A 26,613-nucleotide genomic window follows, 5' to 3' on the forward strand; every position below is an offset into this window, starting at 1 on the left:
ATGTATTATAGAAATTAATTTTGCAACGAAACCGGAAATTTTTTAGGGACGAAAATTCCAAATACAAATTGAAAACTTCAGCTTAGTCACAGTGAAGTTTCGTTGCTGACAGCTGACAGACTACAAGTCATAAACCTCTCATTTTCAAAAGACAAACATATATGAAAAGATTGGAATCTTTGGATACTAACACCTACATCTCATGTACAAGGAAATATCATAGGCCAAGCAAATACATAGGTTAGGAGTACACGAAGAGAGATAGGACATGTAAGTTATTTTGGGTAATTTAATTCAATAACCCATTTTATTATGTCTGTCTACATACTACATACGGAGAAATTATCATGTATAATTAATATATTAACACATGATATAATCAAAGAATAAAATTTCGGGTTTCGAGAAAATTTCGATGGAAATTTCGATAGAAATTTCGAAGATTTTTAAATTTCGATAGAAATTAGACGGAAACGACGGAAATTACTATCAAAATACGGAAATTTTGAATGAAACTTTACCATATGTTTATTTAATATATTATCTACTACATTGATAAAAAAACATTGAAGAAACCAAATTATATAGTAAATTTCATGTGATATAAGATAAATATAATGTGCGCTGAAGGCAAATACTATTAAATAAAATTAGTATAATGATTAAATGAAATTAATATATTATTTATATTTTATAATCTATACACTAAACTCTATATACTTTATAATCTATAGTCTATATTGTTTAAGATATAATATAGGATATTAGGGTTTAGGCCCATTAGGATATTTTTAATTATTTTTTATATAAAAATGTATTAGAGTTTAAAAACAACTAAACGAAACTCTAAAATGGCCAAATGAAACCTCAAATCATTTTTTTGTTCAAATTGCCCAAAAGTCTCAAACTCCAATAAAAAAAGTCTTTTATTGTTTTTCTCTTTTTCTTTTTTTCTTTTCTTTTTTTCTCTTTCCTTCCTTATCTTTCCCCGTGGGCTGACCCCCTTTTTCTTTCCTTTGCTTTCATCTTCTCCTTCTTCTCCACTGCTGCAATGCGCCTGTGAGTCTGTGACTTCTTTTTTTTTCTCTCTCTCACACAATCACACTCTTATATTTCTCTCTCTGCATCTCCATCACCACCCTCACCTTCACCCTCATCTCTTTCTCCTTCCTCTCTTTCTCCCTCGTCTCCCCCCCGCCGCCGCTCCCTGCCGCCGAAACCCACCGAATGATGCACATAAAGTTTGAACCATCTCTTCCTCCATCTATCTCTTTCTCCCTCTATCTCTTTCTCCCTCATCTCCCCCATGCCGGCCCCCTACCGCCGCCCTCTCGATCTCACCTGCCGAAAATTTCGCCGAAATTTCGGCGAAATTATCACGAAAAATAGAAAATTATACGTTTCGATTTTGATCCCTCTTCAAATCGAAAATTTCGGCGAAATTTCACAGAAATTTTTGAAATTTAAACCCTGGGTATAATTCACGATTAGATTGATTATACTACGTGCCGATATATCGATTATATCCTATAATTTTTTCTACATATAATAGATATTTTTGTCCAAAAATATGTGAAAAGGTTATAAATGTTTATTTTAAAAAGAAGGAACAAAAAACTTATTGCATATTAAAAGAGATTATTGAGTTAAATTACCCAAGTTACAGAAAAAATAGATAATCCAGAACCATCCAATTTACTTAACCGGACAACAATGGACCACCGACTTCAGGAGCACGTCACTTAATGGAAAAACACGCAAAAAATGAGATTGCAGGGAAAGAGACAACACATTGAAATGAGTCCTTGTGAAATTTTCTTTTGGACAAAGGTCAATGTGAAATTGAGACGTTCAGACCCATTACAAAACTTGAATGGGCCCATTTAAGTCGAGTTATTTATTAATAATCTATTTTCAAACATAATTTGAAATCCTTTATATACGGAAATGAGTGCGTGTGTAAATACAAACTTCCAAATTAGCTTCGATCCGAGAAATATAAATAGGACAAATTTCAATACATGTAAAATTCCAGATACATTAAGTACTTATAAATAATAAACCCAATTACAGCGTTAGCACAGATTAAAGCAGCAGCTTTGATTCTTCAAGCACAACAAAGCTTCTCCATTGGCAATGAGACACCAAATCACTGAACCTGAGAATGCACATATTTTACTGCAGTTGGGTAGAACAGAGTGAAGGCCACTCATTTTTCAAGGTGATGTCCGAAAGGAAATACATTAAAACATGAGACTATGAAAACGAAAATATGCAAGACCTTAATGAATAAATTGGGAACATTTTCTGACTCCAATTCCAGCCCAACATATCACCAACAAAAAAGACATTAGTGGTTGAGATCAAAATATCCCAAGTAGGCTCAGACCAACAAACAATATAATTATACATTTTGAAAGTTCCAGGATACTTATACAAGAAAGTCAACTAGGTTATACAACAAAACTACAAGAGTTGTGTACAAACAAAGCATTTTAGTTTGTATAAAAAGAAGAGCATTTTAGTCCATTTGGTTAAATTACAAATATGAAAGTATATGCCCGCTCAGAAGGTGTGCATATCATATCATAATATATTTCATATGTCCAGACATAATTAGAGCAACCTCATCATAGCAGAAGAATGAGAAAACAAAATTCAAGCAATAAACTGTAATCAATCAATTTCTGTTGCCACTATTAAACAGCTACTGAATTCAAAATATATTAAACTATAACAGAAACCAACTATTATGTACACATTTCATTAAATTACATTAATGATAAGGTGAACATTCTATTTCTAAATTATCATAACAATGATCCTCAGAGATATTCCACAAGTGGAAGTTGCAGACAATCTACATAGCATCAGATTCTGACCGCCCGTCCGCTTTTTCTCATCAATGGGCATTTTTTACTCCACGAATCACATCGAACAAACAAAATTGTCACTAAAATTTAAAATCAGATACTCAACCATCGCCAGAAATAAAAAAAACAAATTAAGGGCAAGCATCAGATAATAAGCGGAGTTATTGTCCACATTTATTTCAGTGTGTAGTATAAGTGAATGTTTTTGCATCATATGCATGCCCTTGCAGTCTTCACACAAAATAAAAATACCAAAAAAGCTAATAAAATGGCATCAGATAATAAGCGGAGTTGTGTCAACACAAACAATCAGTATATCAATAAGCGGAAAAGAATTATTCATCATTTGCCATTTGACTCCACTAACACTGTAAAATAAACAAAAATAAATTAAAATAGAAAATTAATAAGAAAAATGAGGTAGATGTGTGTAATATCGGTAGGTCCATTTGACCCTAGAGCAAACTCAATATCTGCAAAGAGCTGGTAAGCCAACCTCTCGCTCTACGCATCCGTTATATCTCCTCCAGCATTGAAAATTTGCATGGAAGGAGAGGGTAAAACAGATGCACAACATACAAAAGCAATCAATCAAAACCCAGATACATAAATAGACGCTGAATATTTAGATCGAATAAGCGATCAGATTTCACTGCAATTCTCAAAAAACAAAGAGATTGATGAAATTGATGCGGAAGACTATGAAGAAAAGCAAAACCCAACTAGAAAATATGATTCGGCGTGTATTGAAAGGAGGGACTAAAGAGAATTGAAGATGGGGAGAGTGAAAGATGAGAGGCGGCAAGCATAGCACTGGAGCTTAAATAGGGGTTTATGCAAATTAGGGTTTTACTCAACTCGCAACAAATTCATGATTTGGTTGCGCGTCCCTCTTTTTTGTTTTTGGGCTTTTAAATTCAGGGATACGATGGGCTTGAAAATAACAACATTAAAATTTTTATCAGGGCCGCCATGACCCCAGGCCCACTATTTGAGGCCCTATGATACAGTTGGCAGGGGCAGCCCACTCCCCCCAAATTTGGGATAATCTCCAAATTTAACTTTATTAATTAGAGAACAAAAACAAAAGTTATTTATAAAAAAATAAATTGAGATGAAAAACCGAATGGCTGGAATTATCAAAAATAATTCAATGGAGTGAGAAATTATTCTGTATAACCGATACATTATCATGTGGTATAACTAATCTATGCGTCATAATACGAGTAAATGTTATTAATACTATACCCTACAAATATAAACATACTGTCTAATAATATACTTACATATTGAATTGGTTGTACCACATGGTAGTATATTTCGATTCTATCTTATAATTTTTCCGCACGCAACCGTTTCGACCCCAAAATTATATATATATTGTATTCACCAATCAATATAAATACAGTGTAAACTTTAATTTAAAACTAGAATAGCTCAATAAAAAAGACTCATATATCCAATTCATTTGACTAAATTAAATAAAAATTAAAAACCGCTCTTTTATAGAGAATCAAGGACCTCACTTTTATAATTTGCTTTGAGAAGATCTAAATCTCTACTCTGATTCTGGAATTAGTTTAAATGACGAGATAAACTACATAAATGAGTTGGGATCAAAATAGGGCAAGAGTTGGATTGCTTCAAATATTGAAAAAAACAGGCTTCAAAGTAAAAAACCGTTTCCATTTTACCTATATGTACATGAAGTTGTATCTTTGTGCATGTATTGTTTAATGGTTCTAGGTCGATGATTGAAGAAAATAGTTGGTACTACCTCACTCCCACCCCATGTTCTCCACCATCTTCCCTCTTGAGATCAGAAGGAGGCAGAAAGCAATCCATGCACAACCCACAAATATTGAAATCAACCTCCTCAATCTTCCACGTCTCCTCAAACCTCCGCTTCTGATTAAAAGCCTGTCCGTACCTGTAGAGCAAAGCAGATGTCTTACCACCGTGTGCTATATTAATCCCGTCGATGGATCTGTAGTCCCCGATAACCGACTCGATCGTCGTTTCCCAGTACACATTGTCGTTTCCTCGAATGGACTTCATCCGGACTAATTTGGTGTCGTCGAATTGGACAAGTAGTCCCGTCCGTTGGCTGAAGTACCCCCATATGGTGTGGTGAACCACTTCGGTATGGGGTGTGCTTTGCGATTGAAGGATTTCTGTGGGCGTCTCAAGCTTGAGTATGAAACAATCTTCTTTGTTTATGCTTCTCTCTCCTATGCATAAAGCGTCTGAAAACAAGTTGGCTATGCTCCTCGGGTCCAATCCCTAGTTAATAAACAAGAATTAACCTACATTAATTGTCCGTTCATAATTATTTCATTATCTTATTAACTGAAAATTAAAATGATCGACAGTTCAAACTCATTATTTGATAATACCTGAAAGAAGCGGCGGAGGGGTCTTGGGGGGCCTTTGTTGGCATGACAAGGTTGAGAACCGGACTGATTCCAAGCAACCTTGCCATCACTTCCAGCACTGACCTTGAAGCCCGAAACAACCAATTCCAAGTACCATAAGTCCGGATTCTTTTGCCATAGGACAAACCCACCAGACTCACTATTGCCTTTGGTTTGCACAGTTCCATCACCTTGGTGCATTTCCGACCCCACCATCTTCACCTCCCCCACTGCACAAATGCTATTCACCGAATTAAACGCCGCTAGTCCCCCGGTCGCTGCCACATATTGTTGCACTATATATTTCGCAGTAGAAGCCTCCTGCCGGAACCAGAATTTGCTCATAAATAAAGAAACAACAAAATATTCTTTACAATACTTTCATTTAGAGTGTTGACCCATTAACTCTATAAACAAGAATGTCTTACAATAATTTTCGGGATTTGGCAGGTGTATGTACAATATATATGTTGAGATTTTAGAATATATATCTTTAGATTTCAAACTATGAATATATCATTAAAAGAAAAAACCTATGAGAAAATTAAGCCAATTTAGGGTTGTGTCCGAGACCCCAATCCCATTGCCCCTCCGCACTGCCTGCGTACGTGCATGTCATGCAATTATATATACGTGACATGTACGCATGCATTCATGCAAAATGAAAATGTTGTATCAAATGTACGTCAGTAAACCTCAAAGGTTTAAGCTCCACTTACGACGGAACAATCTTTAATGGGGCGGCTGAGTGGATTGTCGGTATGAAGCTGAACGGGGATTAGAGGAGAACCCACGAGCTTAAGCAATGCCATGAACTCATTATTTGATCCTGATGTGAGACGCGAATTATGAGCAGAAGACTTGTCTTGCAGGGACGTCTGAGCTTTCATTAAAGAACGCAAATTGTGCCAACGCAATGCAGCATTGCTGCCCATGCTGGCGAACATTTCTTCAGGAATAGGCACCTCAAGAACGGTGTCAAGGCCATTTTCTTTGTCAAGGTTAGGGCACAGCTTCCTCATAGAAATTAAGATATATATATTAATTAGAGGGATAGAGACGAAAACAAATGGGTGAGAAAGAGGAAAAATGGACTAATTTCCCCTTTCTCAATACCCTAAAGGGGCTTTAGGGTGTTTGAATGGAGAAAGGGTTGTTTAATGTTTTGTGTAGAAATTAGTAGGAATTAATCTGGGTATTGGGAATGAGAATGGAGGAGAAGAGGGAAGGGGGTATTTTGTTGCCTAAGGTGCTCCTTGCCCGTAGTTGTCGCTTGTTTGGGCACGATTTTGACGGCACATATATAGTAACTTTATTTTAGGACCCATGGCCCCTACCACAACTAAATTGATGGGGCACAGGTGAATGCATGTCATATATGTTGGTTTTAACATACATATATATGCATCAAATAGCAAAATAGCATGTCATATTATGATAATCGGTAATTATTTTGTAGAAAGAAAACATGCAGGTATAAAAATAAATCCTTCAACTTGCTCCTTGCTCATGAATCTTAACACAAGTGGAATGGGTGAGGTGAGGTAATTGGGATGCTAGATCCTGCTTTGTTTTTGGTAGATTTTGTTTTTGAGCCTTGTGCCTCAAGTTTTTTTGTAAAAAATAAAATGTTAGATTCAAACTTTCTTATAAGAACAATAAGAACAATGCTTGGGTCCATCCTATGAGGAGTCCTCGATCTCCATCTCACAAACTTATATCTTTTTTTATTTTTTCATTACAAATAATTAAGTAAATAAGAAGCAATCTATCCATGGAAATATGGAATGAAAAAGACAAAAAGAACATGGGTCTGTGAAATAGGGATGGAGGTTCTTCCATCTTAGAATGGCGCTAAGCATTTTCCTTCCTATAATGAAAAAAGGTTGCGCCCTTCCTCCCATGAGTTGAACAAGTAAATCATCTGTGCGACCATATTTATTCAAACATGGTAATTTTAATTTATGAATTCAAACATGGAAATAATCTGTGCACCTTATTCTCATAATACATAACTTTGAAGCGCAAGTGATTTCGCAAGGGAGTGACTCCAACATTTGCGGGCCCAACAGTACGTTTTCTCTGGAGCCGGAAGGGCAACGAAAGCGAACTCCTTTTATGTTTTGCGTATTGCCTCCGGCCGATTCATGGTGCAAGTGAAAATGTCAAAACGCGTGTGCATAGTAGCAGAAATTTTCAATTTTGTTTTGTAATGCCAATTTGCTTCTACACGTGTCATACAATTGGATCTTATCTTGCTGTCGGGTCATGAACGAATTTGTCGTCTAATGTTCCTCAGCCCATTTTTCTATTGAAAATGCAATACGAATTTGTACTGAATCCTACTTCATTGTGGTCTGATCAAGTCTTTGCTGTTTAATTAAGTGTTCCATGGAATTCGTCAACGTACAACTGGATACAAACAAGCACTTCCCCCACCTGAGGCTGAATTAAATGGTATTCTTTTAATACATAGCTTTCATTTCCAATTAGGTTACTATAAACGAAGCCATATATTTCACACACATTTTCGAACCCAACAATGGCTAGAGAATTCTATGTACCATTCAGGCCTCACTTAGATTTAGTATATCCTACTGTCTATGGCCGGCCTTAAGCTGTTATATATTGAACCCCAAATCCTCCTTCTGCTACCTCAAGCTAGCACAAGCCATCTAACTAAAGCTCTACGTGGCCACCTAATTTCTAGCTATATGGCTAAGCGATTCAAGCTCAAATTCCCTCGTGTCAGTCCTCTAATCCAATTCTGTCGTCCCAAACACTCTTCCACCGTACCATTAACTTACCGGCAGTCCCAGCCGGTCAACACCAAAGCATTGGACATCAGCTTCCCCTACCTCCCGGCCCCACCACCACCGACGCCGGAGTACCCTCCCACCAAGCGCCATGTGTCATCCAAGACCAAGTCCATTGGCTACGGGTCATGTAGGTCCAACAAGTCATGCACACGTCACTTCTCTGACTGCAGCTTCGAAATTGAATCATCTTCTGATTACGAGTTGAGTATGTCCCCGATTTTGGTGACCGAGAAGCACTACTACAACAAAAAGAAACGCAATGAGGAGGAGAAGAAGAAGAAGAAAGCGAACCCCCAATTTATTCTTCCTTTTATAATTGGAAACAATGACTGGTCGTTCAACAGCTAGCGAAGGTACTGAGGAAGACGAAGAGAGCGAAACCCCACTTTATTCTTCTAGAAGCTTCTCCAACGAATTTTCAGCAGTACTGGAGAGTATAAGCGAGATATCAGACAAACATGGTAGCAAAAAGAAGAAGAAAACTGACAATAAGAATGATAATAAAACAAAGAAGGTTCGGAGACTGAAGAGTGGGGCTTCGAAGAACTGGAAGGAAGATAAATCGTCATCGGTGACTGGGAAAATAAAAACAGTGTTCCAGCCGATGAAAGCGTGCAGGGGCGTGAGAGGGAAGGTGAGAGAGAGTGTGGCGGTGGTGAAGAAGTCGGAGGATCCCTACGAGGACTTCAAGAGGTCGATGGTGGAGATGATAATGGAGAAGCAGATTTTCGAGGCCAAGGAGTTGGAGGAGCTCCTGCACTGTTTCTTGACTTTGAACTCACGACACCATCAGGGAGTTATAGTGGAGGCCTTCTCAGAGATTTGGGAGGTCTTGTTTTCTGACCCTCCCGTCAAGTGAAATTTGAAATATTGTTTTGCAGACAAGTCCAATTGGACCAATTGGCAAAGAAATTTCAAATATTGCTTTCAGAAGTAAATGATCTTTGAATACAACACTCATTGAATATCATCATTAACAAACGGTTCAATTTCAATTTATACAAAGCAATGCATATTCAATGGAAAAAGAATAAGAGACAAACAATACCTGAACAAGCTAGAAAGAAACACTCAACAGTCAACAGACTTGATCTTAAATTAAGGTGCAGCCTCATTCATACACATTACACACAAATGTACATGTACAGCAAGCAATTCCTGCTTTTCAAGTTATTTAACCAGCAATTTCTGCTTTTGATCCTCACCAATATCAGTTCCCGAAAGTGATGTCATGTCATTCTCAAAAAACTTGACATGACAGAGCTTTTCCCCGGCTTCATCAGCAAAGGTAATTTTCTTCCTCTCCTTGGTTACCACATTTTCAGAACCATTAGAACCATTCTGAGCCAATCTCTGCAATTGATGAACGGAAATGATCAAAATGATGCGACGGACCACAATTTGGTATTTAATGACGTTGTCTTTCAAAGGAAGACCCAGAAAATATAAATGTATTAAATAGGACAAGGAGCAAACCATGATTTTACAAAAACGGCTACAGTCCCTGGACATCATGGAAAGCAATTTTCTAGCAGATGCTTCAACTCTTGTTGCATTCTTAATGGCCAGTCTCCCCTGCCACCATTTGAGGATATAAATACAGACAATCATAAGATACACACAACATACAAAAGCAATCCATACATATAGGTATACATAGGTACAAACAATATGATCAGAGAAAACAGTACAGAAAGGTTACAAAACTTGCAAACTTTTAGTTTATTCATCCAACCATCAAAGCTATCACTAAGACACTTGAAAAATGTCAAAAACTGTAGTAATTGGATACTGGTGTCATTCTTACAAGCTTGTGCCACATGTTATGATAAATGACTTTGATATACTTTTAACAAACTAGATCATATAAAAAGTATACTAAGAGCAAGGATGATTCAATTTCAGAACCAAGATCAGTCGATTATATGCATCTTTCTCTATTTTCCTAATTTATGCTTATAATTATAGTACAAATGTTCTATTAATTAACAGGGCATGCAAAAAACAGCATAAACAAGTCTTTATTCTAATATAAGAAAATAGAAGAACCAGCCCAAAATTACTTTCACAATAGCAAGCTCATAAATGAACACAGATAAGGTTTTGTTTTGTTTTTTTTTTTTTTCAGAAAGGGTGCAGCAGCAAACGTATTTGAAGACAGTTATATTAGCATACCTCATTTGCATTGTATTTCGAGGATGTAGCAGGATAGGCTTCAGACTCTAATCTTTCTTCTGCAATTTCCTTCATGGTATTTAACTCATTTGTGAGTTTTGTTGCAAGACACTCGATGTCATGCATCTGGCGTTGCGAGAATGCAATGGCACTCTCTGAACAGCTTCGGATGGAAGTACACCCTGTGCTAAAACGCGGTACTGCAGTAGAAACATTCGGTTTAGGGATGCCTCTAGGATGGGAACTAATCTTCTCATTCTTGGGATTCCTAATGATTTGTGGTTTAATCGAAAATGTAGCTCTCCTGATCTGATCATGCCCTTCAGCTCCACCAATTATACCCTCAGTATGTTTTCCAAAGCATAGTTTCCCTTTACATGCTGAAATTACCAGAAACCCAGAAAGTCAAATACAGGGAGAATGAAGAGAGTGGAAGAGGGGGGCTGGGATGATATAAATTTATTATAGATTCCATTGTATCTAGGATTATAACAATACAGTCATCACAAGCTTGACATAATTATGCACTAAAGTAAATCACATTTTCCAAGCAACCAATAAAGCATTTACAATTGACATCAGATAATGGTTGAGATCCAAATCCAAAATATCCCATTAAGTAGACTCAGACCAACAACATATAAATATAGGTATTGAAAGTTGCTGAAAGTTTATTTCAGCGTGTAGTATAAGTGAATGTTTATGCATCATATGCTTGCCCTTCAATCTTGACACAAATACATACTAAAAATGGCATCAGCTAATAAGCAGAGTTGTGTGAACACAAACAATCAGTTTAACAATAAGCGGAAAGGAATTATTCATCACTTTTATCAAAAGAAATAACAATTATGGTTAAAAAAGTCAAATTTCTAATATTACTTCATCTTGGTAGCATCCTGGCTGACAGATTATCTTATGATCCTAAGCACTCGATCGGCACAACAGACGTTATAACATAGGGTTCCGTGAATCTAAATAAAGACATTATACACTTACCGTGACGTTCTTCGTCATGCAACTCAATTGACTTCATAGCCTTGCACAATTTTTCTTGGGAAGCTGGTGAGATGGCCTGAATATGAAAACGGTTTATGATAAGCAACCTCTACATTATAATCAAGCCAAATAAGGTCCAATAGAATATTATGTACCTTTCTGGTAGGAAAGAGCCTTTGAGGAGGGCGCTGCTGCTTTAAATAATGATCATGCCCACCACTCATCGGTGTTGCAAACTTGTCGGTAGTATCACAAGAAAAGATCCCTGGGGACAAGTTTCTTTTTGCATCAACACAGGCAGCCATTTGGGATTGCTTCTCCTCAACCATGGAAGAATCATCAGCAACAGAAAGCAAACAGCTACCAGAGCCCAAGCCATAGTCACTAATGGAGCTTGCACTGGCTTCAGGTTTAGAAGGTAAATCATCATTTGTGTTGACCTCAGACAGACTTGCATCACTTCCAATAACAGGTTCCATGCACTGAAAGAGATCATAAACAGCCATATCAGACATTTGAACCTGGGTCTCGCTGTTAATCTGGCATAACACTTCATCCTCAGAGGACATATTGTCATGCATATCAAAATTGTGATCTTTCTCTGAAGATATTGCTTCAATGAAGTTGTCAGGGTGAACCCAATTGGTGATATATCCTCCTAACTTAGATTCATAAAAGGGTAAATTCAAGCCCTGGTAATTGGTTATCTCTGGATCATCTGCCTCGACAATATCCCAGCATGAGGTACTTACAATCTGAAGAGGTGTAGGATCTGTGTACTCCATATATTCATAGCAAGCTTCATTAACAGCACAACTCTGACTTTCATTTGCTAGAAAATCTGACAACCCAGTCCTAGAAACACATTCAGCAGCCATCAATGGCAATTCATTTGGCGCCATTCCACAATAACCCACCTGAGTGTTGAAAACCAAAGAGGTATCCTCATCACCAACAAAACAGATTGTGCTTTGAAAATCTGAACAATCAGGTTCAGGAACCTCTACTTTAATGTCAGGATCACATGCAGGCACATTCTGGTTGTTTTGGAGCATCTCTGGCTCACTTTGTATCTGTTCTGATTTGATAGTAAGTATAACTCCTTGAGACTGAGTAGAGACACAATTTTTCCTACGCTTACTCTTTGTCTTGGCCTTTGCATCCTTTGAAAGTTTAAATTTCCAATTACTAAGAGGCTCTGTGAGTTCATAATCCTCTTCATCAGTATGCAACTTGTTTCTTCCATGATCTGCTTGAACTGCATGTCGTTTTCTTTTCTTTCTCTTGCATGTCTCCTTGATTTGCTTCAATGTCATATTAGCAAAGCCACCCAAATCATTGTTTCTTCCATCACTACCATCATAACCAGAAGCTTCGGGTTCAGTTTTGATTGTTACATTTCCAACAGTAGACTGACTTGTGCTTTCACGCATGACCCTATCACTGTTGCTGAGCAAGCCCCTGAACTCATCTTTTGGCGGAACTGTTGGAAACAAAACACCATTTTTGGCATCTAATGTTTCATATATGTCTTTTACCTTCTTGAATGTGAGTAATGGCCTTCCACGATTAACATTCGGAGTTTTTATCAGTAAACCACCTTTTAGAGCCTGGATGAAGTGCAAATGACTGCAACTTCTTAACTCCATCAGTTATAAAATTCAATTATTCTTTCTAGTACATAAATGATCATAACAATGCAAAAGATGCTACCCCTGCAACAAAGATGACCTTTATTCATAAGATAATAATTCCAATAACAGAAACTAATCAATTCACACATAATACAATACAGTGTGATACCAAAAGGAAAAAAACAAGTAATGTAAACATGTATGAAATTAATATGTACGTGGGTGCTACAGGAAGCAAGTTCAAGGAAGATAACTGAAAGCTTGGCAATGATCATTTTACAAAGTGAACTCTCCAAAACACGACAAATTCTGATTTTCCATGTGAATGGATAAAAACATTAAGCCAAAAATACCATAAAAGGTCACTTCTAAAAGACACCCAGATTAAACTCATATACAATCCAACTACCGATAAAAGTTAACCAATATATGAGTCTCATAAAACAACCAAGTCAGCACTCAGATAGGAGAGCTACCAGACAATTCAAAATATACACAACAAGAATGATAGATAGCAGCGATTCACATTCAAGACATCAAATCTAGGATTCATATTGTAATATAGTTTCAACGCTACTCCCAAGTAACTCACAATAGTAAGCATGTTTGAGCTGCTTTAGGCAGATTCCCATGACACAAATAATGAAATAAATCAAATAACATGTTTGCATCAAAAATTCGCTAAAAATACAATAATCCCTTTTGAAAATACGAACAATATTTGACAAATGACATGAGCAATAAATATTGAAAGAGATGCAGATGAAAAAGACGAAATAGCATCTAATATACATAGATCTAACAAATGTATAGCATTTTGAAGCCGCAAACAAGTGTTTTCCAGGTAAGAAAGATGAAATAAATTGGAGCTGTCGATAACTTACCAGTTACCAGAGATTGAAGAATCAAAATTCACACGGCGTCGTCTCGGAGAAAGCTAGTCTGAAATGAAATAGATGCAGGAAGAGATTTAGATCAATCGATTGTTTGGAGTTTCGCAGAGAGAGAGAGAGAGAGAGAGAGAGAGTCAGAGAGGTAGGGCTAGTGGGCTAGGGCTTGGCTCGGGGAAAAGAAAGAGGAATTATATTAAAGAACGGGCGCCAATTTTGTTTGGCGGGAACAAACGATCTCTCTCTCGCTTAAAATATTCGGGTGGGAAATGGGAACTATAGAGTGCGACGCATGAGTTGGCTGGTGCCACGTTGTTCATATCTGGCCGTTGATTTATCTCTCTCTTTTTTTATAGAGAGCTACTATTTGCACATCCATTTTTTTCTTTTTGCACACATTTTTCTCTTACACACCTTCTATTATTTTTTAAAATATAAAATTTCTCCTTTAACACACTTCTCTCATTACCAAAATACCTCAAATTTTATTAATCTTACCAAATTTCTCTTACACACCCCACCCAATCTATTCAAATAATACACACACACTCAACCCTTTCAGACAATACACACCCCCACCCCCAACCTCACGCCCACCCAATCCTAGCCAAGCCATAGCCATTCTTGTCAACACCATGGTTATGCCTTAAGTTAAATTATTTTGATTCATATGCAAATCTAGGTTTTTTTATCAAATTTAAATTGGTTAATCTATCTCAAGACATATTTTTTAATATTTAAGATAATTTGGAGTGTGGATTTTTTGGATTTTAAGATTGAAATTTTGGGTTTAAGTTATAGGGTTTCACAGATCATTCGGCATTGGTCTACCGAATATTTCAGTTTCATTCAGTAGTAAGCTACCGAACATTTTGATTTCGTTCGGTAGTAAGCTGTCGAACTTTTCAGTTTCGTTCGACAGCTTACTACCGAACGAAACCGAAATGTTCAGTAGATCAGTGCCGAACGACCTGCGAATCCGAAAATGAATAACTAGAAAATTCACTCTTGCACTCTAAAAAACCTCACTTCAAATCATCGCAAATAGACGAAAAATGTATTATGATTGATTAACCAATTGAAATTAGATAAGAAAATATTAGATTTACATTCAAATCCAAAAATTTTAGGTTAGGTCATGTCTCCAACTTCCAATGGCTATGGTGGAGAGAGGATGCATGGGCTGCGATGAAGGTGGGTTGATGGCGGGAGGTGGGTGTCAGCAATTTTGGAATGGAGGTGGGGTCACGGGTGGGGTGTGTTTTTAGTTGTGGTTGGAGATGAGGTTGAGGGTGAAGTGTGTAGTTATGATTTATGAGTGTTGGGTTTGGGATGTGTAAGAAGAGTTTTTTTTTTTTTTTTTCAAATAATGTGGGTTATTCTTTAAAATAATTTCTTTTATGTCAATTAAGTAATTTCATAAAATAAATTAGTAAGGCGTGAAAAAAAAAAAAAAAAGGTGTGTAAATAGCAACACACTTTTTATATTTCTTTTAGAAATATATAGATAAAATGAAAATCCAAAAAAATAAACTAACTATAAGGAAGACGACGTCGTCTCTGCCCTCCTCCACCTGCGGCGTCGCTGGATTGATCTTCTTCTGCGTTTCTACCTGCGCTGGGAGGTCAAACCGAGTACTGAGCACTAGTTTACTTTTGCTTTGGTTTTTACTGTCTGTTTAGCTTCCAGTAGCTTCTTACTTGTCTGTCATTCTCTCTTTCTTAGTTTCTGTGTCTGGGCTTGTTCTGATGTGTCTGGGCCTTGTTGTCGTTGGGCCTCTGCTTTGCCCTTTTAAATGAGATCTTTTTTTTGACCAAACAAAATATTATAAACTGATATTCATGATTTTATGCAAAAATAATCTGTTTTGGAAAAATTAATGTACACTACTAATTTCTTAACAATTGTAATTTTGAGAACATTACTAAATATCACAACTAATTAAAAAAGCTACCTTAGCAACATGTATTACATTTCATTTTTCATTTTGTTTACAACTTTACTTATTATATCTTTTTTCCATAACGTAACCAATAAATTTTTCACTTCATTTATAGAATTGTGAATGCCATTATAGAATGCGAAGAAGATACAATTGAGTTGAACTTAATGTATTTTGTGTGTATTGCATAAGTTTTTAGAGTACCATAACTTACTAATACATATGTTATATGTATTATGTGTTTTGTCATCGAAATTTCCATCGAAATTTCCTCGAAACTCGAAATTTTATTCCTTGCTTTTTATAAGCATCGGAATTTTATTTTATTTTATTTTATAAAAGTTAACAATGACTTAATTCGTGTGAAATTTGGAAATAGTTGATAGACACAATTGCCTTTTTTTTTTACTGGAAGCGATCAAACTCTTTTTTCTTATAATTTCCCTTCATCATAATAACCATCCACTAAGGCAACAAAATAAGACAAGATCAACAATAGCTCACTGATAACTTAAGATTTGTTGGCTGCATAACAAAAAACAGAAAAACAAAACAAAACACACCTCAAAAGTACCAACATACAATCAACCCATAACATCAAATAAAACCCAGTCCACCCAGCTTTGACTCCCACAACTTAAACAAACTTATTAGTTATTAGACCTCAAAGGTAGCAGCACCAAAATGCCAAAATCCTTGTTGTGGAGCTCTATAATTCTAGCCTCTTCTCTTTCTCCTTCATATGGCCCTAAACTTGACATCATCAAAATCAATAGTTTTCATAGCCTTCTTTCCTTGATACCACTGGCCAAATGGGAAGTTGATCTCTTCAAGAATCATGTATGCCCTCTTCAGAGTTTTGGCATCATAAGGTGGTTCAACTCGTTTAAGCTCGGCTATTTTAGTATCATCAGGAACATAACCTGCCAAAGGGTCTATATGGCCCTCACAGTACTTGCCTAGTGGTCCTGAAGCAATTTGAGCAACCAGGCCAGCCTGATCAAGTTTTTTATAAGGAATTAGTGCATCTGCATCAAAGCAAACAAGGACCTGACCATAAGGCATTGGTTTGACTGCTGTTTTGATAAGTGATGGTGAAGAAAGCCACGACGCTGCAACACCTCATGCTCAGACCTCAGACTACCCACGGTGACTAGCTAGTTTGCAAATTTTGCCTATAGTGCCAGCTGATGATGAAATTATAAGTCTCATAACTTTCTTGAATCTGCTTTCATTTAAAAAGTGATCACTTGTCACGGCAGTGTAGCAATCAGGCCAAGTAGTATTAGCTTCTCTCCATGAACCTCGATGAAAAGCACGAAGAGCAACTACATACATTGACTCTGCCAAAGGAGCAAACCTGTCTAGTTCCTTCTGAGAAACAACCCCTAAATCCTGGTCAACATTATCAGTCCCAGCATCCCCATCTGGAACTATAAGCCCCAAAGATATAAGCTTGACTATGATGCAAGCATATACTATATCTTTCAAATTAGTGTTTTTCAGATCATTGTCCTTGAAGAACATTGCAACACCCTCTGGAGAGTAGGGGTAATTCTTCAATGTAAAAGAATCCATGATTCCAATATCAAAATAATCATACTCAGGCAACGCAAAGAGATGGATCAGCAGCAGGAATTACAAATAGTGTTGTTGGGCATCGGCCGAGAGCTGGCTAGGTTTTATTCCCTCAGTGGAGGCCTTTGGGCTACTAATGCATTGAAAATCAAATGATTTTTGCACTTAAAAGTTATAGCTATTAATGCATATTGGATAGTAGAATTGTGTAACGCATTAAACAAGATTGGTTGGCAGATGCATGGACGGCATGAGTCTAGCTGATCAAGTGAGAATGCTTTATAATATTGCATTCAAATGACTTATTGGTTTGGCTGCTTATACTTGGGCTGGTAGTATTCCTATGCTATGGGAATGGATCGCTTAAATGTGGCTGTTGATATTGTCACCCATGAGCCTATAGGTGGAGGCATGGCATTAATCACTCATTATCTACTCAAGATTGCGAGATGGCTGGATACAAGGGCTTGAGTATCTAATTATGAATGGATCAAACTCTTAATCTATCTTATTTTTAGTCAATTTTATCCGACACTGGCCCAAGGACTTAGACTCAATATTGGGCTGCTATATGCATACAATTTTTCTTACCATTGCACACTACTTTCCTTTATTTTGTGAAGTATAATTTTAATCCCTAACCCAAATGACCATAATGTTCTCACTAAATCTTCTATTAGCCGCCAACCTCTCTTTTATTTCCTTTCTCTCTTTGTTACTCTCACTACGATCAAAATGCAGAGGCCAAGTGAAAATAATGTTTATTAGTAATAATATTTTACGGGTCATTGATGGGTGAAAAAGAAAAAATTATTATTTCTTAAAATTTTTTAAAAAGTGAAATTATAAAGTTAGTGTAAACATAGGACACTAAGAACAGTAGCACTCAAAAGTCTTTTTACAGTATAAGCATTGGCCATATTACTCAAACCTCCGACATCCCCAAGTCAATGCAAAATTAATCTCCGACAAAACCAAGACCCAAAATTTTGGCACAACATATGCTGAAAGTCTGAAACACTATAGCAATAAAATTAGTCACTAATTTTTTTTCATTAAAAAAAAAAAAAAAAAAAAACTGTCATTCAATATGTTGTTTGTATCTCAGACTTCTCAGTACAGTTACTACAGTATCTGTAATTCGAAAAATTATATTTGAAAAACGCACCAACAAAAACAAAAAAAATAAAAAGAAAATATAATTCGCATTCACGCTTCAACTTTTCCGTATCTCCCCCTTCCTCTACCTTGTTCACAATGAAGGCCTCTTTGAAGGGCAAGTACGGCACAGACAACAAGAGCAGCGGCGCCGCAAACCTCGCCGTCGCCGCAGGGGATGTCAAATTCCGAGCTTCACTCACCGACGCCACCGTCGTCGGCGGCCCCACCTTAAACGGCTTGGTTCTAGCCCTCGATAAACCCGGCTCTTTCATGGTCGATTACAACGTTCCCAAAAAGGTACCCAAATTTTGAATATTGGGTTTGATTGGAATTGGTGCCCTGAGTATTTATTTATTTATTTTTTATACGAAGTCCACGGCTCACGAATATACTGGTGCGTATTGTGTGTGCAGGACTTCAGGTTTCAGTTTATGAACACAGTTAGGGTTGCAGAGAAACCGTTGAATTTGACTTACATTCACAGCGTAGGTGACAACAGGACTATTTTGGATGGGACTTTGGTGCTCGATTCGGCCAACAAGGTCTCGGCGAATCACATGCTTGGCACTGGAAATTGCAAGTTGAAGTATAGTTATCAGCACGGTGGAGTGACCACGTTCGAGCCCTGCTACGATTTGGCTAAGAATTCGTGGGATTTCGCAGTGTCCCGGAAGCTTTATGGTGAGGTGTTCAAGGCTACGTACCAGACATCGAGCCAGCTGTTGGGGTTGGAATGGTCGAGGAATTCAAAAGTGAACGGTTCTTTCAAGGTAGCCATATTTACTGTTCATGTTTATTTATTCATTGTTTGAATTTGGCTTTCTCTAATTGCTTTAGAAATTTGATATTTCAACTAAGCATATGCTTTGACTTAGGATTCTCAATCTAATGAAATAGGTCTTTCGGGTTTTGCTTGCTTTCCGATTGTGGTCTGAGTTTTCATTCAGTAAGGATATCCTTTAATAATTCTGAAGATGTAATTGCAATTGGGTGGTATGCATGTTTTGGATCACTGATGTTCCTATCTTTATTCAACTTGATTAGGCCTCCACTGACTGAGGTGACATACTGGTTTTTGAGTGAAATCTTAATCTGTTAAGGAATTGAATTAGCCTCAATTGGCAGACAATGGTGACATTGTCCTTTTTCTGATGAGGGTGTGGCAGGAGTTGTGACACTCTCGAAAAGGTGTTGTTGGAAGTGTTGCAGTTAATGTGTTGTAATAAACACATTTTCTGGAAGGTTTGGAAGCAACTTAAATTGACATTTGAACCAAGGGGGAGTAGCACTTGGAATTTTGGTGTTCTTATATCCTTTGGCATGCTGGTCAGTCCATATATAATATGGGCATAAAGGTTTCTTGTAGTAGTTTGGCATGTGAAGCTGTAAGATCAATCTCTCAACCCTCAAGTTTGTTGCAGAGCTAAGGGATCCATTATTCTTTGTTTTATTAGAGTTCCTATTGCCTCATTTGTTTTATTGTCAACAGGAGCAATAGGGTTTAAGGTTGTGGCAGTGACAAGGGGTGTTTGTGGTTTTGGTATCAGCAGTGTAGCTGGATTGAATTGTTGGTGGTAGTAGCGTCAATGGTGAAAGCTGCATGTCCATAGTGGCAGCAGCTGTGTTTGTGTGGCTGAGACTAGAATGAGTGGGAGTGTCATTGCACTGCTGTGGTGGAGTTCAATTCTTTTAAAGTCCAAATACATGGCCATCAATTTAATGTTAAATAATATTTTTTACCCAGTGAAGAGGGATTATAGATATTCATATGCAAAATTATTAACTCATAGTCAGCAAATTATTGGGAACTTTGAGAAATGCTGTTAAGCCAGACATGTTGCTTTAAGTGTTTTCTTATGAGTTATGACAAGACTTTAGTTATAATTCGATAAGTATGTTTGTGCTTAAATTTTAGCCATCTGGAAGCATTATTTCTAAGGTTTTAACTCTTTTGTTTTTCTTTCCTAATGAGCCTCCTATACTTGATTAAAGCTTTCCCTAATAATGTGTCTACATTCTTTCCAGCTGTCAGCATCCGTCAATATGGCTGAGGAACGAAAGATGCCAAAATTAACTGCGGAGAGTACGTGGGATTTTGAGATGTGATTTTCGTTATAGTAATTTTACTCGTTTCGTTTCCCATGAAAATTTCTTAGTCTGTTAAACAGATTATGATCGGCTCGTGATGGCTTTAAACATCCTTTTGTTGAATAGTGTGTGTTATTAGTGAGCTGATTACTTGGTAGCATTGAGTCATGATAAGTTCTTCGAATATGTGAATTGTTGATCTCTGATGTTCTGAACATCCATAAATCTTTGTTCGCTTATGATGCTAAGTGAAATCATTCTCATTTGGAGGGACCTTGGGTTCTTTACGCCTTTCCAAGTTTCTATACTGAAAGTAAACATCTTGTTTGCTTGAGAATGGCCTGCAACTCACTAGGGGAGTGAGAATTTCAATGGGTGCTAATAAATTGGGAACGCAGATAGGGTAGTCTGACGTTTCTTTTATGGCAGTTATTCTGGATTCTGGACTAACCTTGCTTCTGGCTTGTACATGTTTGGTTTGGTTGAACTAGGATTCAAAGCAATGGATCACTTGATCTTCTTGCGCGTACGAGCTTGGTTTGTGGATGCTGGTTCAATTCAAATTCTGTTACATAAAGTACGATATTTTTTTGATGGATTGGCAGGGTAAACTCGAGCTTTTATATATATATATATATATATATTTGATAAGTAACTCGAGCTTTATATGGGCACCCTCAATATGCCCTTGTAACATACTTTACCTATAAAAATTAAAATTAAAGGACCCTTGTAACTTGGTTCTCACATCGACAATGTAGTAATGGGCTAAATTCAACCACTGAAATACATGCGCTCAGATGTAAATCCTTAATAACAATCAAAGATAAAGGGTCCATTAAGGATTTAGGCCTGTGTGCGTGCACAACGATTCTTAGATATATTCTAGTCAATAACAAAACAAAAGCCCAATAAGCGAAAGGCTTTACCCCAAACAAAGCCCATAAGCGGAACCCAGAACAAAACCTATCACTTTGCTAATGAGCGCGTCAATCTCACGCTTCAATCACAAGCGCTTATCAAAACCAAAAAGCTACGCTGCAACGGTCCCATGAAAACCGGTATTTGGCGGTACTAGCCGCACCAAAAGAAATTTTGGACGATTTGGCGCTTAAATCCCATAAAATCACCTACCACTACTGGAGATCATACTAGCTTTATTTTTCTCAGAAATTGGATCAGATCCGCTGCAAAATTTCATAATCTGATAAAACCCTAACTTTTTTTCATCCATTACGCTGATAACTTCATTGCAGAGATGGATAGCGACGACGATTTTGAGCTATTATCAAACGAGGCTGCCCCTCCAGTTCGTGAAAAGAAGCTGAAGCGCTTAAAGAAAGCAATTATCGTCTCCAAAGAGTCTCTCGTCGATCAATCAGACAGTGGCCGAGTTAATTCCTCCGAATCCGAAGCCCTTGGTTTTGAGGAATTGAAGGAGCCATCTAGGTTAAGGATGGGATCGGAGGGTTTGGGCGGTGAAGGTGAAGTGAACTCCGGTTTTGATGGTTTGGGTGATGGAGGTGAAATGAAGTCAGGTTTTGATGGTTTAGGTCGTGAAGGTGAAATGAATTATGGTTTTGATGGTTTGGATGGTGAAGGTGAATTGAATTCTGGTTTTGATGGTTTGGGTGGTGAAGGTGAATTGAATTCTGGTTCTGATGGTTTGGGTGGTGGGGAAGATGGTTCAGGAGCTAAGAGGGCCTTGGATTTTGAGTCCGAGGGTGAGGAATTTGGCGAAAAAAGTGAAGATCGAGACCAAGAGATGCGAGAAGAAAGTGGAGATATGAGAATGGAGGAATCGGACAAGAAACGGCCTATTTCTGATGGCTTTGATGAAGAGAAAGACAAGAAGAAGAATAAGAGGGCCAAGAGTGGTGGTGATGATGCAAAAACCAAAAAAAACGCCGCTGACAAGGGCAAGAGGACTGAAAAGGTATTCAGGATTTTCATATTGTATTTATAAATTTCTCTGCAATTAGTTTATCTGCTTTTGCTTATGTCTAATTGTTCTGTCTTTACAGGAAAGACGAGACCATCTAAAGCAACTTCATGCCGAATCTCAGAGACTTTTGCGAGGTATAAACTTCATCTGGAGCTTATTTTATATAACATATATATGTATGTTTAAAGTGATGCCATATATAACTCAGTTGTAAGTTATTGTAGTTATTTGTGTCTACTCACTTTTACATCACATCTTCCTCCTTGTTAGAAACCAGAGATGCAGCATTCAAACCTATACCACTTGTTCAGAAGCCGATTTCTTCAATTCTGGAGAAGATTCGGAAAAGAAAACTGGAGGTTTTTAAAAAGTTGGTATTCTATTAATAATTATAAATATGATTTTATTCTTGGTGTATATTCAAATGATTAATAATTATAGTAATGCGTTATTGTTTTCTTGAATGTGGTAGATCTATAAATAAGAATTCTACTGTTGATGGCAACAGTGGATTCTCTGGAGAGATTATAGAGGACCGCAATTCAGAAGGTGCTCCTGTTGGTGGTAAAGGAGATAGTAGCATATTGAAAGCGGCAATTGAGGAGCCCATTGCATGTCAGACTAAAATGGGGAGTAGAACAAATAGGGTGTGCATGGATGGGTCTCCTGATAATATAGAGCATTCAAGCTGTGAAAAAGTTTCTTCCATGATGGTAAATTGAAAGACATTTTTCTTGATGATTTTTGTTGTTGGAGATCTAAAAGTGCATTAACTATGCCCAGAAAAGGAAAGAAGTAAAAGTATGTTGCAGTTTTAGCAATGAGCTTTTTATAATAACTATGTAAACTAAAGCTGAGTGATGTTGAAAGACAGCAAGATCTGTGGCTTTCTCTGTGCAGTAGGAATGTTTTTGGAATGTGAAAAAAAAGGTTTTCCTTTGTATTTGAACATTTTGGTAATCATTTTCAATCCTTCTGATGGGATATTCAATACCTGAAGTATGCTTCTCATATTATCTTAATTGCCATCAGAAGTCTTCATGCAACCTTTCTAATGATCATTTTTAGGTTAGATCTTTCCAATAACCTTTATTATGCTGGGAATAGGTTTTTCCGTTTTTGCATATGTTGAAGCAATCTTATCTTATTATATTTGTTGAATAGCAGGATGTTGATGAGGAATCCAAGCAAGCATTTCGAGCTCCTATTGATGATACTCAGGTTCTTTTCAAATTACAACTGTTTCAGGTGTTAATCATTCTTGCAACATATTATGTATTTCAACATAATGTTTTGCATTGCTGCAGGAGCTGTTTTCCGATTCCCTGACTACTGAATCTAAAGATGAGCTGGCAAATGATACCCCCAGCAGTCCTTTGGAAGAGGTTCTTGCACCGTCTATACTTGCAATGAACTTAAAATTTGATTCTGCTCCTCCTGATGATGTGTAAGTGTTATTTATGAACGTCTTCATATCTGTTAAGGGCGAAACACTGGAGTAGTTTGGTTTATTGTTGCATTCCAGAAGTTTAATGTATATCACTGTTTCTCTTCAAGTACTTCTGGTTAAGGGGTTAATGACACTGTTTCTTTTTATAGTTCTTCTTCTGACGAGGAGGACAATGACAAAGAGAATATTAAACCCCATCCTCCTCATTTGGCTGACTTGCCTTCATCTCCTATCTGTGATCCTGTCAAAGCTTTTGTTGATGATGAAGCTGAGGAAGAAGATGACAGTGATCATGACCTGTCACGGTTCCAAGATAGTGAAGAAGATGAGGATGATGAAGATGCTGAGGACCTTAATGATATGATAGCAACTGGATACAAAGAAGAGCCGATTGATAGTGAAAGGCGGAATGAACTCCATCAAAAGTGGCTTGAGCAACAGGATGCTTCGGGAACAGAAAAACTTATGCAGAAACTTAAGTTTGGTTCAAAACTAAGAGAAGCAACGTTGCTTGAAGAGAAAGATGTAGGAGGGGAAGATAAAGAGTTTGGTGATGAAGCTGCAGAAGATTTAGTTCCCCAAAATGATGTGCAAGTGAATTTAAGAAAAGTAAAGCAAATGATTCCTCAAATGTTCACTGATGATGATGATGTATACTCATCATCTGATGACGAGGAAACAGAAAATAGGCTATCTAAACAGTGCATGTTTGAGAAAGCTGTGAGTTCTTAGCAGTTTACTGGATGTGATATGTAGAATTTAGGTTCACTATACCTTGTGATGATGGAAATATATTTAATGTTTCAATCATGTCCAGTGCATAAGTTTTGTATAACTGTAAATATGTTATGTTGAATATATATATTTTTAACTTACACAAACATTTTGATTTGAAACAGGAAGAACAGGTTACTTTCTTGTCACCAGCAGAGGATGAAAGTTCTAAAGAATTTTTTGGTCTTATAAAGAAGCTGAATATTGTGCCTGACACTAGGAAAGCCAAAACATCTTGTAAGATCTGTCAATTGTCATATGCTTTCCAAATGTTTAAAGTTATGTCGTGTACTCTGCTGGCTTGATTTTTTTATTTTTTTCTTAATCATTGTCGTTATTTTTCTATTTTGCAGCGTTTTCTAATACACTGCTCTTGGGAGGAAACGGGATCATATCATCAAAGGTAACTTAGCTTGTGTTGCTGGATGTTGAATGCAGATTTGTCTGGATATTTGTTCTCTGCATGTAGTGAAGGCTGAAGGCTGATTCTTGTCTTCCTTTTCTATTCAAACAAACACCTTGCACAAGCTTGATTTCTTGTTGTCAAAGCTGTCCCAAGGACATCTTATGCATGCAAGGATTTGAGTCATTTTTATTCCAGTCTTTATACAGAAATTGACGGATTGTCAATACTATCATGGTATATTTGAAACAGCACAAAGCAACATAAGTCATTGTCGATTTTGGCAAGGCTTTTGTCAGATGCCATTGATTATAACTCTGTCATTGGTAAATGTTGCAGTCATCCTTCTTAGGTCGGGGATCAAATCATTCTCTGCCGTCATCCCATAATCATGGATTGAGCACCACTCGTTCTTTTATCTTTGAACGAGATGACAGCAACAGTAGAAGCACAACTTCACTGTCGGAGGATTCTTCAGATATGGTAAGCTCTATTTAGAAGCGAGAGCAATTTGGTTTTTCTTCTGGTGATTAAGAAGTCACTATTAGATAATCAAAATGGCAAATGAGCCAATTGGAATAAGGTCTATTTATGTCTTGAGTCAGTACTAAATGCCAATACTTAAAATGTCTTGGTTATGGAATGATATGCAGATTCAGAGAGAGAATCAACCAACAAGGACTGCTTCAGCCAAGTTTAGTAATCCCCAAATAAAGACTAGTACTCAGAAGTCATCACCTGCAGCTGTTGTGAAGACAGACACATCATTATTTGAGATATTAAGGAGAACTTCCTTACAGGAGACTAAAATTGACAATCCTGAATCTGTATTAGCCGCATTCAAGTTGCGGAGGAAATCAGTCAAGGCAAAGGAAGAACCTTATGTACATAGAAGAACTTCATGATCATAACAATCTGGATATGGTGAAGTAAATGAAGGACGTGGTGCTGCCTCTTGTCCATTAATTGGTATTTTGTAAAACCTATCCCTTGATTCAAGGTTTTTTTTTTTTAATAAATCTGGAGAAGGGGATTCAAATTTGGAAGTAGAGAGAAATGTTACTAGATCAAGTGTTAATGGGTAATTCAACCATTCGTTTAAAAAGGCATTAATTAAAGCAGTGCTAACATTTTACCATTAATTATGGATTGTCCCGCGTGAAGTGCGATGAGGCAGGCCACTGCGTTTTGAAGGGACAATCGTTATTGTTGCAATTTTGGTAAAGGCAAAGAATTATGTGTTTCCACCTGAGGAGCAAGGGGCAAGGCCAGGAACAATGGTCCAAAGTCCAAACGATGCGCACTGGGGAAAAACCTACGAAAATGGTCCAGATCGTCCTAACCAAATGGATGCCATCGCTGCCAATTATCCACGTGTCATATTATTAGGGCCTGATTGGTTCAATTCTTGATTGATGGAAAAGAGATGTCACAAAAAGGGAATAATTATTATGTATAACTACTCTT

At 37.2% G+C, this 26,613-nt stretch overlaps 4 protein-coding genes, 2 non-coding genes and 1 pseudogene across 8 annotated transcripts; 3 read left to right on the forward strand and 4 right to left on the reverse strand.

Moving 5' to 3' along the window:
• Positions 1 to 3,010: 3,010 nt before the first annotated feature.
• On the reverse strand, positions 3,011 to 3,095 carry LOC147278249 (small nucleolar RNA R16). The gene has a single exon (XR_015123687.1). It is a non-coding gene; the product is annotated as a small nucleolar RNA R16 (small nucleolar RNA).
• A 45-nt stretch (positions 3,096 to 3,140) lies between these two features.
• LOC147278250 (small nucleolar RNA R16) lies at positions 3,141 to 3,227 on the reverse strand. Its single transcript, XR_015123688.1, has one exon. It is a non-coding gene; the product is annotated as a small nucleolar RNA R16 (small nucleolar RNA).
• A 1,419-nt stretch (positions 3,228 to 4,646) lies between these two features.
• On the reverse strand, positions 4,647 to 6,309 carry LOC147278251 (DUF620 family protein (DUF620)). The gene is made up of 3 exons (XM_086250135.1): positions 6,007 to 6,309; positions 5,270 to 5,608; positions 4,647 to 5,156 (listed from the first exon to the last, which is right to left on the reverse strand). The coding sequence occupies exons 1-3, from the start codon at positions 6,307 to 6,309 to the stop codon at positions 4,647 to 4,649; spliced, it is 1,152 nt and encodes a 383-aa protein (XP_086106261.1).
• Positions 6,310 to 8,001: 1,692 nt separating this feature from the next.
• LOC147278252 (uncharacterized) lies at positions 8,002 to 8,965 on the forward strand (annotated as a pseudogene).
• A 305-nt stretch (positions 8,966 to 9,270) lies between these two features.
• On the reverse strand, positions 9,271 to 12,929 carry LOC147278253 (uncharacterized). Of its 2 annotated transcripts, none has more exons than XM_086252494.1 (5): positions 11,436 to 12,929; positions 11,281 to 11,356; positions 10,282 to 10,661; positions 9,583 to 9,681; positions 9,271 to 9,459 (listed from the first exon to the last, which is right to left on the reverse strand). In XM_086252494.1, exons 1-5 carry the CDS (start codon positions 12,927 to 12,929, stop codon positions 9,277 to 9,279), a joined length of 2,232 nt encoding a protein of 743 aa, XP_086108620.1. In that variant the 3' UTR covers positions 9,271 to 9,276. The 2 variants fall into 2 exon arrangements, with proteins under 2 accessions (XP_086108620.1, XP_086108619.1); XM_086252493.1 differs by having other exon boundaries at positions 11,275 to 11,356.
• A 5,594-nt stretch (positions 12,930 to 18,523) lies between these two features.
• Positions 18,524 to 20,866, forward strand: LOC147278254 (outer envelope pore 24B-like protein). Its single transcript, XM_086251446.1, has 3 exons — positions 18,524 to 18,783; positions 18,900 to 19,256; positions 20,512 to 20,866. Exons 1-3 carry the CDS (start codon positions 18,583 to 18,585, stop codon positions 20,590 to 20,592), a joined length of 639 nt encoding a protein of 212 aa, XP_086107572.1. The 5' UTR covers positions 18,524 to 18,582; the 3' UTR covers positions 20,593 to 20,866.
• Positions 20,867 to 21,647: 781 nt separating this feature from the next.
• Positions 21,648 to 26,564, forward strand: LOC147278255 (DNA ligase-like protein). 2 transcript variants are annotated; one of them, XM_086250903.1, is made up of 11 exons: positions 21,648 to 22,510; positions 22,599 to 22,653; positions 22,790 to 22,889; positions 22,992 to 23,232; positions 23,684 to 23,740; positions 23,827 to 23,966; positions 24,119 to 24,689; positions 24,869 to 24,980; positions 25,097 to 25,146; positions 25,486 to 25,629; positions 25,800 to 26,564. In XM_086250903.1, the coding sequence occupies exons 1-11, from the start codon at positions 21,833 to 21,835 to the stop codon at positions 26,049 to 26,051; spliced, it is 2,400 nt and encodes a 799-aa protein (XP_086107029.1). In that variant the 5' UTR covers positions 21,648 to 21,832; the 3' UTR covers positions 26,052 to 26,564. The 2 variants fall into 2 exon arrangements, with proteins under 2 accessions (XP_086107029.1, XP_086107030.1); XM_086250904.1 differs by having other exon boundaries at positions 23,687 to 23,740.
• The last annotated feature ends 49 nt before the right edge of the window (positions 26,565 to 26,613 follow it).

The sequence above is a fragment of the Dryas octopetala genome, chromosome 7, assembly GCF_963921425.1.
Source record: "Dryas octopetala chromosome 7, drDryOcto1.1, whole genome shotgun sequence".
NCBI classification, from domain to species: domain Eukaryota; kingdom Viridiplantae; phylum Streptophyta; class Magnoliopsida; order Rosales; family Rosaceae; genus Dryas; species Dryas octopetala.

Excerpts from the sequence above, each read along its gene's own strand:
- LOC147278251 (XM_086250135.1), bottom strand. The coding sequence starts at position 6,309 with ATGAGGAAGCTGTGCCCTAACCTTGACAAAGAAAATGGCCTTGACACC. Across the intron at positions 5,609-6,006 it reads CCATTAAAGATTGTTCCGTC|GAGGCTTCTACTGCGAAATA; the intron begins GTAAGTGGAGCT and ends TGGTTCCGGCAG. Across the intron at positions 5,157-5,269 it reads CCCTCCGCCGCTTCTTTCAG|GGATTGGACCCGAGGAGCAT; the intron begins GTATTATCAAAT and ends TTTATTAACTAG.
- LOC147278253 (XM_086252493.1), bottom strand. The coding sequence starts at position 12,929 with ATGGAGTTAAGAAGTTGCAGTCATTTGCACTTCATCCAGGCTCTAAAA. Across the intron at positions 11,357-11,435 it reads GGCTCTTTCCTACCAGAAAG|GCCATCTCACCAGCTTCCCA; the intron begins GTACATAATATT and ends TTTCATATTCAG. Across the intron at positions 9,682-10,281 it reads CGAAATACAATGCAAATGAG|GGGAGACTGGCCATTAAGAA; the intron begins GTATGCTAATAT and ends AAATGGTGGCAG.
- LOC147278254 (XM_086251446.1), top strand. The coding sequence starts at position 18,583 with ATGAAGGCCTCTTTGAAGGGCAAGTACGGCACAGACAACAAGAGCAGC. Across the intron at positions 18,784-18,899 it reads ATTACAACGTTCCCAAAAAG|GACTTCAGGTTTCAGTTTAT; the intron begins GTACCCAAATTT and ends TTGTGTGTGCAG. Across the intron at positions 19,257-20,511 it reads AAGTGAACGGTTCTTTCAAG|CTGTCAGCATCCGTCAATAT; the intron begins GTAGCCATATTT and ends CATTCTTTCCAG.
- LOC147278255 (XM_086250903.1), top strand. The coding sequence starts at position 21,833 with ATGGATAGCGACGACGATTTTGAGCTATTATCAAACGAGGCTGCCCCT. Across the intron at positions 22,654-22,789 it reads ATCTCAGAGACTTTTGCGAG|AAACCAGAGATGCAGCATTC; the intron begins GTATAAACTTCA and ends CCTCCTTGTTAG. Across the intron at positions 22,890-22,991 it reads AAACTGGAGGTTTTTAAAAA|ATCTATAAATAAGAATTCTA; the intron begins GTTGGTATTCTA and ends TGAATGTGGTAG.